Consider the following 11,396-nt stretch of genomic DNA (forward strand, 5'->3'; position numbering starts at 1 on the left):
CTGGGTTGTGCTGGTAGCAGGATTTCCATGGTTTTGCCCCAAACCCTGTGCAGCTCCAAGGGCCACCTGCAGCAGCACTGCTGAAACACCAACTCATTGTTTCCAAACTGGGGTTTGCAGCCAGGAATTATTCACCTCTTCAGTCTGCCTTTGGTGTCTGCAGTTGCCTGGACCAGCTGCCCTCCCTCTGATGAACCAAACAAAAGCTGTTCAGCAGGGGCTTCTAAAAGATTTGCTCGAGCTTCATGGCAGGAATTGGGAAGGTGGCAAAAAATTGGTTTTCTCCTTTCTTTCTTCTCTCATCCCTTCACTTTCTTTCAGGGAGAAAATCCCAAGTCCACCCCGTCCCATTCCCTGCACGAGTGATTTAGACCTGCATGTTTCTCAAGAGAGGCTGATTATCTGGCGGGGTCTAAAACCCCAAGGACAGCCCAGCTAGACTGGGGAGGGCAGGTGAGGTTGGATGTGCAGAAAACAAGAGGAATCAGAGGCACAGCCTGTATTTTGATTGTTTCCATGCCCTTTCCCATGGTTCCATCATTCCCACATCCCCTGGCTCTGCTTTCCACCAGTAGCTCCCAGGGCTGAGATGATTTCATTCTCAGAAACACAAAATTTCTTGAGGAGAAGCCAACAGCTTGCAGCTCCCAGTGCCTGGAGGGAAGGTCATTTCACAACAGCTTCCCAGTGCCAGAGGGCAGGGATGGGTGGGAGATTGGGAAGGAATTGTTCCCTGTGAGGGTGGTGAGCACAGGGTGCCCAGAGAAGCTGTGGCTGCCCCTGGATCCCTGGAAGTGTCCAAGGCCAGCTTGGAGCAACCTGGGATGGTGGAAGGGGTGGGATAGGATGGGCTTTAAGGTCCCTTCCAACACAAATCAGTCTGTGACTCTATAATTTCTTTTTTCTGTGCCTAAAAGGAGCTTGTGGAGCACTTACTGGCCACGGACTGGTCGTACTCGTAGGGCCCGGTGATGAAGTGGGGCAGAGCCATGAGGAAGCCGGCCATGGAGACCAGGATGGCCCCGCAGCCAATGAGGCGCGGCCTGTGCACGCGGCTGCCGAAGTAGCTGATGAAGACGATCAGCAGCGTGTTCCCAACCTGTGGGGACACACACAGGGATAGCTGGGGTGTCCCCAGGGAGGGGAGGAGCACGGGGATAGTGTCCAGCCAGGACAAGGGGGGTGGTTGTGGTCACCTCGTTGAAGGAAGCGAGCAGGCCGGAGGTCTGGCTGGAGAGGCCATAGCGTCTCTCGATGGTGGAGATGGAGCTCTTCAGGTAGCCAGAGACCAGGAGCTGGGAGAGCTGCAGCAGCCCATGGCAGAACACGAAGAACTGCCAACACAGAGAGACAGCACCCAGCAGGGTCACTGAGGGAGCTGTAGCACCATGAACTGCATTCCCTCAGGAAGGCGCCATGATCCCACAGAAACCTCTTTGAAATATCACTCCTGCTCAGCTGCCAGTGAAGTCTTCTGAAATTAGGTCAGAATAGCCCTCTGCCAAAAATAACAATAGGGTCAGGATCTGTGAGGAGGGTGTAATTCCTTCAGCTGAGAAGTGGCTTTGGACAAACACGTCCCTTCAGTTGGGATGATGCTTGTTTGTGCTGGCCTTGTCCCTAGGATGCAGCAGCAGAAGTGGAGGTTGCACAATATTCCTGCTCCCATCCGGACACAGCAACAAACAACTTCTCTAGAGAAAGTCAGGAGAAGGTCAGGGAGGAGAATTCAGACTGCTTTCCTTTACTTCTCACAAAGCCTTAGGTGTAAAAGACATCCCCTCTGGAAAATGTGATGGCTCTCTTCCACTTCCAGAAGAAAACCTTGCAGAGTCCACCATCTCCCAGAAAATAATCTGACCTCATCTCCATCACCCCTCCTCCATCTGAGCCATTTCCTTCTCTCCTGCCTTGTGGCTCTCCACAGGCATCCTTCCAGCCCCAAAGGAGTTCAGTTCAACAACCCAAACTGTCACAACCCTCAGGACACAGACCACCCATCTCCCTGCAGGAGAGCATCTCCGGCATCTCCCTTCCTGGCTCCTTGCAGAGCTGCTGCCCTGAGCCCTGGGTGATGCCCAAACCCTCGGGCACTGCTCCTGCTCCATGTGTTTTGCACCAGCTCCCACCATGGAGCAGCTGCTCAGCCTGGCCTGGATTCCTGCTGCGTCTCATTCTGATCCAGGCCTGCAGTGGGGTCACTGCCAAACCCGCCTGCTTTGGAAGCCAAGGGAACATCCACAGCTCAAAAAGGGACAAGGGGGAAGGTCAAACCCCTCTGGGTCCCTGAGAAGTGCGGGGCTGGGGCATGGTCACCACCCCTGGAGTGATGGGCTGGCGTGATGCACACCAGGACGCCATCCAGGACTGTCCCCTTTCCAGGCTCGTGTCACCACTGACAGATGCAACGTGTCTGGACTGGGAAAATGTCACCCAGCCAAAGGAAAGCGTCCCCAGAGTCAGCTTTGCTAAAACTCCTATGCTCCTACAAGTCACTGGCTGCGTCCAGGCTCTGCTTCCTGAACACATCAGTTCAGATGGAAAGGCTGAAACCAGATCTGTTTATTCCAGGCATCCACAGCACACAGCCCCTTGAGTATCCAAACCCAGGACCTTCACGGGTTTACAGCAGCTCAGCAGCTGCCCACCAGTGCCCCACACCCTTTTCAGCTCAGGAGATGAAAATGGGTTGGGTATCTGGTATTTTATTGTGCCCTGTCTGGGCAGAGTAAAGCACTGAAAGGAGAGATGTGCTTTAAGGAGAAATTAAAGGGGAGATCCCCTGCAGAGGACCTGCAGTGGGTTGGGCAAGGACCCCAGTCCTGGCTCCAGGGGCTCTTTGCTCTCAGCCATCCATTTTCTGTCAGGAAAATGACAGAAAATTTCTCCTGGCTTTTGGATCTGCTGGGCTGGTGGGAATGATGTGCTGCCCCAGCAGGTGATCAGCATTAGCAGACACTAGCTTTTTCCCAAGACCTTTTCCCTTTTCTCTGACAGCAGGACGGACCATGGACAGCCAGGAGCAGCCCCAGAAGGGAGCCAAGCTCAGCAGTCCAGCACCTTTCCCCTGAAGGGCTGAGCTGTGCTCACAGTCTTCCCCCTCCCTCCATGGAATTAGAACAACTCAGAGAATCCAAATGTTGGTGAGGTGTTGCTGCTCCCACCATGCAAATGCAAGGGAATAGAGAAACACACTCCATCCTACACAGCACGTAGAATTAAACACCAATATTTCCTCTCCTGGTGGTCTGGAAAAAGCCTGGAGTTGGAAGGGAGCTTAAAGTTCATCCAGTGCCACCCCTGTCATGGGCCAATGGACATTTTCCACTATTCCAAGTTGCTCCAAGCCCCAACCAGCCTGGCCTTGGACACTTCCAGGGATCTAGCTGCTCTGGGCACCCTGTGCCAGGGCCTCCCCACCTTCACAGGGAACAATTCCTTCCTGGTATCCCATCTGAATCCTAATGCTCCTCGTAGCCAAAGCAGGGCAGTTTTAGTTATGTCCCTCAGTTGCATTTTGACATGTGGCAAGTGGTTTTTGTGACACACTCTCTGGAGATATAAATACACATGAAAACTGCAGTGCTGTGATTTTTGGTCCTCCAGCCACTTCAAACACATCCAACCACATTGTGCAATTGTTTCTGCAAGAACCATTCCAACCCTGGGCTGAAAGTTTTGTTTTCTGAGGAAGTCATTTAGAAACCGGACAGAGTGGCCTAACTTCTTGAAAAAAACCCCAAGAAATGTGGGGGAAACATCCTGTCCTGAGGATAATTGTGTTCTTGGTGACAAGAGCTTCCTCTACATCTGCCCGTGGCAGGGGGTTGCAAAAAGAGGGTCCTTAAGGTCCCCTCCAACCCCAACCAGTCTGGGATTTTTAAATCTACCTTCACAGACACAGAAAATCCAGCTTGATTCTGCTCACAGACCTGAGCTGACTTTGCCCCTCAGTGGTTCAATCTTTGAACCCTTTCAAAATATCTCCTCAAGGAAAAATCAGTGGGATTATACTTTTAAAGATAATCTTGCTGGCAAGTAAAGAAAAAAACCAAAACGAAAACCAAAACAACAAAACCTGCCAGATAAAAAACAGCTGAATGAGCTGAAGAGAGAATTGAGGAAGAAACCTCAGGACATGACACTGTGTCCCCAACTGCTGTTATCTGGTAACCTCTGCCTCAGTGACGCCCTTTCCTTCTGCCACGAGGGAGATGAGGGTGATTAAATTCACCAGCATCTGCGGAAAAACCCTCAAAACCCCAAATCTTCCCCACAAAAGTGACAGAGAAACCCAAAGCCTTTAACACCGACTCTCATCTTCTGCACTCTGGCCTGGTGAGATTCTCTAATGAGCCAGGTAATTGGCTTCCAACTACACTGAATGTAGTAATGAACTGATGGTAAGGCTGTCATTTCTGATAAAAAGCAATTATTGAGCCAGAAGGGAATGGAGCAGACAGAGGGAGCCATTCCAGGTGCAGCCTGTGCCTCTGCAGAGCTCCTCCACCACTGGGATGAAGATATCTCCACACCAAAGGAGCTCTTGCCATGGGAAACAGAGGGAGCATTTTCCCAATACACTTGGTCACCAGAATCCCTCGCTGCAGAAAGGTGAACTCCTCTTTCCCAAGCCAGCAATCCGAGGGGGATTGGAGCAAGCAGGAGGGATTTACCTTGATGCTGAGGAATGGGCTCCTGCAGAGTGTTTTCTGGGGCACATCCAGGTGGCTGCTCCTTGGAGCTGTACTTGTCATTCTGTCAGCCTGTCAGGAATAAATCATTCAGCACAACGCTCAGCTGCTGGGCCTGAATTCCCCCATGCTCAGCAGGCAGAGTCCTGTCAGCTCTGCAAACACCCCCACAGCAATCGCTAATTATTCCTGGGTGCTTGGAGCACTTTAATTCTGCAAAGAAACAAAGCAGCCTGCCAAATGTGAAAATCCAGGAGGTTAAACGCTGCTCAGCAGAGCCAAGGACAATATTGTGCAATGTCTGGGTCAACCTGACATCCTCATCAATGGCCTCGGTGACGGGGCACAGGGCACCCTCGGCTGGGTGGCAGCAGACAAGGCTGGGAGAGCAGCTGACAAAGCTGATGGCTGTGCTGCCATCCAGAGGTGCCTCAGCTGGATGGAGAAATGGGAATTGAGGGATCTCAGAGGGCTGCAGGAATGGGAATTGAGGGATCTCAGAGGGCTGCAGGAATGGGAATTGAGGGATCTCAGCTAGCTGCAGGAATGGGCAGTGAGGGATCTCAGAGGGCTGCAGGAATGGGCAGTGAGGGATCTCAGAGGGCTGCCGAACCCCATGAAGCTCAAGCAGATGCAGTGCAAAGTGCTGTCCCTGCCATGAGCAGGACCAGGCTCTGCATCCCTTGAAGGGATTCCCCACAGGCTCAGGGGCAGCAGAAAGGGGCTCAGCAAGGCTTTCCCCATCCCTCCCTGCGCTGGGCTCTGACAGATTAAAGCCCTGATGGATTAAATCCTCCTTTCCCATATCCCATTCCATGCACAAGGTTTCAGCATCTCCCCTGGAACAATCCCTCCACTCTCTCTTTTGGACTACCAGCCACCACCTGAGTGTGACCACGCACGGCAATTCCAGCCCGTGGGAAGCCAGCATGCCTCTCCCTGCCCTGCAGAGCTCCTTCCCCTCTCTCCAGCCGCTATTTCCCTCCTCCCTCCCCGAGGGACCGTGATCTTTGTTGGGGTTTTAGTCCCCAGGCTTCCTGAGGAAGCTGCATTGTTCGGAGGCACGTTAAACCCATTAAGCTTCAGCTTGTTGTTCACTGCGCTCTAATAGATGTTTTCATCTTTGCAGCAAATGGGGTGAAAGGCTTCCCATTATTATTTAGTGTAATTCTATTTCCCCCATGATGAGAAGCAAAGGAGCGAGGATCCGCGGCCTCGAACAAATTAACAAATGCAGGGGTTGATGTGACTCCTGTCGGGAGGAGGCTGCCTTAACTGAGGTGTTTATAAACCCTTCAGCGCGGTGCACAGGAGAGGTGAATTCCAGAGGGGACCTGCACGAGTTACGAGCTGCACAGCAGCCTCTGCAAAAAGCAATTGCTGCCCTCAGCCCCATTCTGAGAGATATTGCTACAACAAAACCCGGGATGGGATCAATAAAGTGAATTTGATCGTAAATGAAAGCAGGCAGGAAAAGCTCCCCTGGCCCCTGGAGGGCTCAGCAGTGCTGGGGCAGAACCTGCCTGGCTCCAGCCCTGATGAATTATTGACAGCCCCTGGGTTTGCTGCTGCAGCCCCCTGCAAGCTCAGGGGAGCAAAAAAAGGGTGGAAAACCAAAGGGAGGAAACCCAAAGGAGCCTGAGCCTGGATTTCCAGGGATGGGAATGCTCACTGCAGCCTTGATGCCCTGGTTAACTGTGTTAATGTCTTTGTCGATGAGACCTGCAAACCACAAATCCAAAACTCTGCTCCTCCTGCATCCATCCTTTCCATGCTCTCCTTTAAATGTGTGGAAGAGGGAGAGTCACTGACCCAGGGGAAAGCTCAGCAGAGATCTGAAATGCTGCAGAGATTTGCCAGCAGATCAAACTGAGGACAAACCCACTGCCCTTAGATCCCCACCCATCCATGGCTCTCATACAGGAACAAAACGAAACAGAAAAGTACTTTGATCCAGCAAATAGGACTAAGAGCAGATCAAATAAAAAGGCAGATAAGACTTAATTGACTTAAAGAAAAAAAAAGCATGGAGACAGCAGCAGGTTAAGGTCAGTCTGATTAAGATGCTCCACTTGTCCCCACACTGCCTTTCCTTTGACCCCAGCGGTGCAGAAATGCCCCAAACCCTATCTGGGAGCTGCACCACAGTCCTGGCTGTGCCAGCAGGGCCTGGGCTGGGTGCCACCAGCAGCCTGTCCCATTCCTGAGGACATGGATCCATCCAAGGCCTTTATTAAAAGCTGTTCCTGATAGCTGAGCAAGGAGAGGAACACGCTGGGCTCAGCAGAGCATGAGTAAATAACAGCCGATGTAACACAGCAAATTAAATCCCAGCAGGGAACTTGAAATGCCAGCAAATATTCCATAATCTGTCTTCCTTCTGCTGAATAATTTTCACTCGCTGGCAGTGAGGCTGGAATGGTGTCAGGGTGTGTATTTATTGCTGGGCCTGTGCTAAATGGGAAGCTGGCTTGGAAAATCTGGGTGCAAAGATGCTTTATAGTGCAACAGAAGGAGAAGACGGTGGATGCACATCATGCCCTCCCTGGAAAAACACTGGGAGAATAAAGAGGGATGCAGAGATGTGCCCAAGAGCTGTTTCTGTCTTGCACCAAGTGGCACAAAGAAAGTGAAAATGAGATGGGCCCAGCTCAGTGACTCTGTGTAATGAGAAATGGGCAGCAGGTGACACATCCCAGAATCTTACAGGAGGTTAGACAAAAAGGAAAATGTTACTGGAGGTTGGGAAGTAGAAGAAAAAGGAAAACTGGTGTTGAAACACGTGACAGGCAAGCAGAGGTGATGAGGGAGAGGCTGCAGCACTGCCCTGGTACCCCCTGTGGCTCGGGAAGGATGGAACTCTGCTCCCCATGAGTGTCCTGAGGTCTCCCAGAGCTCCTGCCCTCCCTGGCACCCCCTGGCAGGTGCTGCAGCCTTCCTGGAAGGATCCTCAGCTGCTCCAGCACTGCAGGATGTGGTGCAGGAGTTGAAGCTCACCTGGCAGTGCCAAACCAGAGATGGGAACTCTCCCACCACCCCTGTGGATCCAGGGGCAGCCACAGCTTCTCTGGGCACCCTGTGCCAGGGCCTCCCCACCCTCACAGGGAACAATTCCTTCCAAAAATCCCATCTATTCCTGCCATCTGGCAGTGGGAAGCCATTCCATGTGTCCTGTCCCTCCATCCCTTGTCCCCAGTCCCTCTGCAGCTCTCCTGGAGCCCTTTAGGCACTGGCAGAGGCTCTGAGATCTCCCTGGATCCTTCTCCTCTCCAGTGAACATCCCCAGTTCTCCCAGCCTGGCTCCAGGGCAGAAGGGCTCCAACTCTGGAGCAACTCTGTGGCCTCCTCTGGACTTTCTCCAGCAGCTCTAGGTCCTCCTGATGTTGGGATCCTGGCCTGGAGCAGCTCTGCAGGTGGGTCTCACCTGAGCAGGGCAGAGGGGCAGAATTCCCCTTTTCCTGCTGCCCTCACTGTGGGATCAGCCCAGGGCATGGGGGGCTCTGGGCTGGTTCATGTCCAGCCTCTCACCCCCCAGCAGCCCCAAATCCTCCTGCCAGGGCTGCTTGCCATCCATCCATGCATCTCTGCAGGAAGGCAGTGCCCATCACACCTGGGGTGACTTTCCTTTCAGAGGGGAAAGCTCCCCAGAGCAGCAGAGGCTCTGAGAGGGCAGGGCAGGAATCCCAGAGCCTCTGGCTGAGGGAGATAACTCTGGAGTTACATAAGCAGCGGGGTTGGCATTGCATAATCCCATCCATCACTGGCTTGGCTTTGCTTTCCAAGGCTGCCCAGGGCTGTGGAGCTGTCGGGGTCTGCAGCCACCCTGAGAGCTCTGCTCACCCTCTGCTCCTGCTGCTCCCCAAGCTCTCCTGGGATGCCTTCCATTCCATGCACCAGCAGTACTCATTAAACTGCTCCTGCCCTTGTCCTTCCCCAGGGCTTTGTTTTTGCTGTGGCTCAAGGGTTTGTAAGACATTTACCAAACCAGGATCTCCCTGCTTTGCCAGCCTTACTCCTTCCCTCTAAGGTTTCATGCAGAATTTTGAGTAAAAAACTCATCGCTGTCTTCTGGATCGAGCCAGATGCTAAACATCTGGATGAACATCCACCCCCTGCCCTGGGAGGGACAGATGTGGCTGTGCTGCAGAAAAGCCTCGTCGTGTGTCCTCGGTGGGGATTTTCTATTTTAGCACCACCTCCTCTGTGCTTGGCAGGGAAACTCTTCCTGCTTCAACCCAGCTCCAAAGCCCCAGATAGGAGTTAAAGGGATGAATGAAGGATGAAGAGCCCAATTTCATCAGGAATCTGCCTTTCCACAGGCTGCAGGATTGCTTGGCTCTGTGGAGAAACACCTGCCAAGAGAAGCCTCAAGGGAAGTGATCCCAAACCTCAGCTTTCCTGCTTTGGGGTTTTACACACCAGAAATACCTTCCTGATGTTTTTTCCCCTCTGTACTTCACTGCTGCTTGGACAGGAGTGAAGACTGAGAAAAACACAGATTTTTTGCTGAGTCCTCCTGAAAGCTGTGAGAGTTTGCAGTGCAAGGAGCAGCTGGAGGAAATGGGCAGAGCCAGAGTGGCTCCAGAGACACAGACATCTCTGGTGAGAAAAAACCAAATTTTGGAAGGGGAAGCTGGAAAACAAGGAGCAGGAGCCACTGCAACAGCCTGAACGCACATCCTGAGTGGAAACCCCAGCAGCTCCCTGGAGCTGAGCCTTCCTGGAGCAATCCAGAGTTGTTTGGTGTTTATTATATGTAATTTCTTAAAAAAAAAAAAAACAAATCCCAACACACCCAGATTCTCCATCTGCACCTATAATCTGCCCACAATCATGGACATGCTCCCCATGGTGAATATTCCATGAGGAGCGGCCACACCTCAATCCTAAACATTTATTTTCATTCAAGGGCAGCTCTTTTCCTCCATGTTAACCCAGGGATTAACAACCAGAGCATCCCCAAATTTTGGAGGTGGCCAATAAAATCTGCTTCACCAGGATCTGGGAATGACTCCAGCCACCTGCAAGTGAAAGGGATGGATGGAAGAGCAGGAGCAGGGAAACACTGCTGCCAGGAAAGGGAACTGAGTAGAGCTTTGGAGAAGTGAGAAAATTCCTTAGCAAGCAAGAGAGGAGCTGGCTGTGAAGAGCAGCAGGAAACACTGAGGCTGGGAGAGGCTTGGTGACATTTCTGGGTGATGGTGGACAAGGAGCAGTGCTGGAGCGAAGCCCCAGCCCAGAGCTGGTGCAGGAATAGGAGGAAACGCTGGTATTTTGGGCAGCATGGGGAATTACACAATGTCCTTCTTCCAGTATTTAACATTAGTGGATTGCACTGTCACCTGAACACTCGGATGGACCGAGAAAGTCCAGTGAAAACGGAGATCTTCTGGAAAAATTTCTGAAGGTTTTCCAGAGCTGCAGCTGGAGCCACATCTGGCTCCAGCCGAGCTGCCTGACAGCAACAAGCCCTTTCCTGCATCCCTGGGTGTGATCTTGTCCTGGGCTTTCTCCAGCCACGCACTGAGTCTCCATTTCCCCTGGAGGACATTTCAGAGCCTGGTGGTGTTTGATTCATATCTCAAGCCAGAAATTCCCCTCACTGCCTGCTGTGCCTCCCACACTGCCCCCGTTTCCTTGGAAAAGCACCCTTCCCAACGCCTGGAGGCCGATGACAGGTGCTGAGTTGGGAAATGAAGCTTCCAAGTCATCCCTCAAACCCACATTCACCACATCATGGCTCAAGACCTCCAAGGTTTCACCCACTTGGAGCCAGGGCACGTGTGGCAGGGTCAGGATGGAGCACGGAGGCATTGCCATTACAGGAGAAGTGAAACCATAAGAGAAACACACCGTGGCAGCCTCAGGCATTGGGAAAACTGGGAAAACTCCCTGCGGCGGGAGAAATAAGTGAAGCTACCTCACCGGGGGGGAAAAACCCTCAAATAAGTGCGCAGAAACAGAGAGGAAGGGACAAAACACGCGTGCAGAAAGCTGGGGTGGAACAGGCGTGGAATCGCTCCTTGCTTTTTCCCTTTGCTTTGAGGCTGCTCCTCAGCCCCAGCGCCGGAGTCTTGCGAAACCAGCCGGGGAAGAGCAGCGTGAGAAAGTCCACCTTTCCCAAACCCCGACCCCGAGACAGCCCCGAGCCCGGCATCCTCCTCGGCATCCCCTGGCAGCGAGCAGGCTGCCGTACTCACAATTCCCGGGCTCTCCCGATCCTAATCCCACTGGCGCTGGCAGCGAAAGTTTGGCTCTGCCAGCGGGGCTCCTTTTCCTGCCCGGCTGGAGGTGGGACGGCTGTGGGGTGCGGAGGTGGGGCTTCGGCTTCGGAACTTTTAAAAGCCGGAGCGAAGTTAGCCGGGACTTTTGCAATCACTTTCCCTGGCATTCCTTTTATTTTTGTTTTTGCTTTCTCCCGGAGCTGCAACCCCGAAATGACAGAGCTGCTGGTGCGGTTTGCTGAGGCAGGGCTTTGCGAGCTGCTTGCCCTGTCCCAGCCCAAACTGGGATTTTCTTTCCCTCCATCCCCGGCTCCAGTCCCCTCTCCCCTCCCTGCAAGGCTCCCATGCCTCCAGAGCACTTTCCTGCCCTTCACTTTCTTGTTCAGCTTGATTTATCTGCATTTTTTCCCTGTAAGTTTTGAAGCTGTGGTGTAATCCTGGGGTTTAGGAAAGGGAAACTTGTTTGTCTAACCCTGGA

General features: G+C 52.7%; 1 protein-coding gene across 4 annotated transcripts in view; it reads right to left on the bottom strand.

The window, feature by feature from the left end:
* The window catches only part of SLCO2B1 (solute carrier organic anion transporter family member 2B1), a 28,292-nt gene extending 17,295 nt beyond the window's left edge, over positions 1-10,997 (bottom strand). For 2 of the 4 annotated variants that reach the window (XM_085077575.1, XM_085077566.1), the window contains exons 1-4: positions 10,895-10,997; positions 4,677-4,766; positions 1,197-1,334; positions 937-1,099 (exon numbers count right to left, since the gene is read on the bottom strand). In XM_085077575.1, the coding sequence (XP_084933701.1) occupies positions 937-1,099; positions 1,197-1,334; positions 4,677-4,757 (382 nt within the window). In that variant the 5' untranslated portion in view covers positions 4,758-4,766; positions 10,895-10,997. Of the gene's footprint in view, positions 1-936; positions 1,100-1,196; positions 1,335-1,861; positions 1,975-4,676; positions 4,767-10,894 lie in introns of those variants that run through there. The other 2 variants (XM_085077581.1, XM_085077591.1) reach the window with 2 other exon arrangements.
* Between the last annotated feature and the right edge of the window lie 399 nt (positions 10,998-11,396).

The sequence above is a fragment of the Lichenostomus cassidix genome, chromosome 1 (genome assembly GCF_008360975.1).
Source record: "Lichenostomus cassidix isolate B80296 chromosome 1, HeHo_3.0, whole genome shotgun sequence".
Classification (NCBI taxonomy): Eukaryota; Metazoa; Chordata; class Aves; order Passeriformes; family Meliphagidae; genus Lichenostomus; species Lichenostomus cassidix.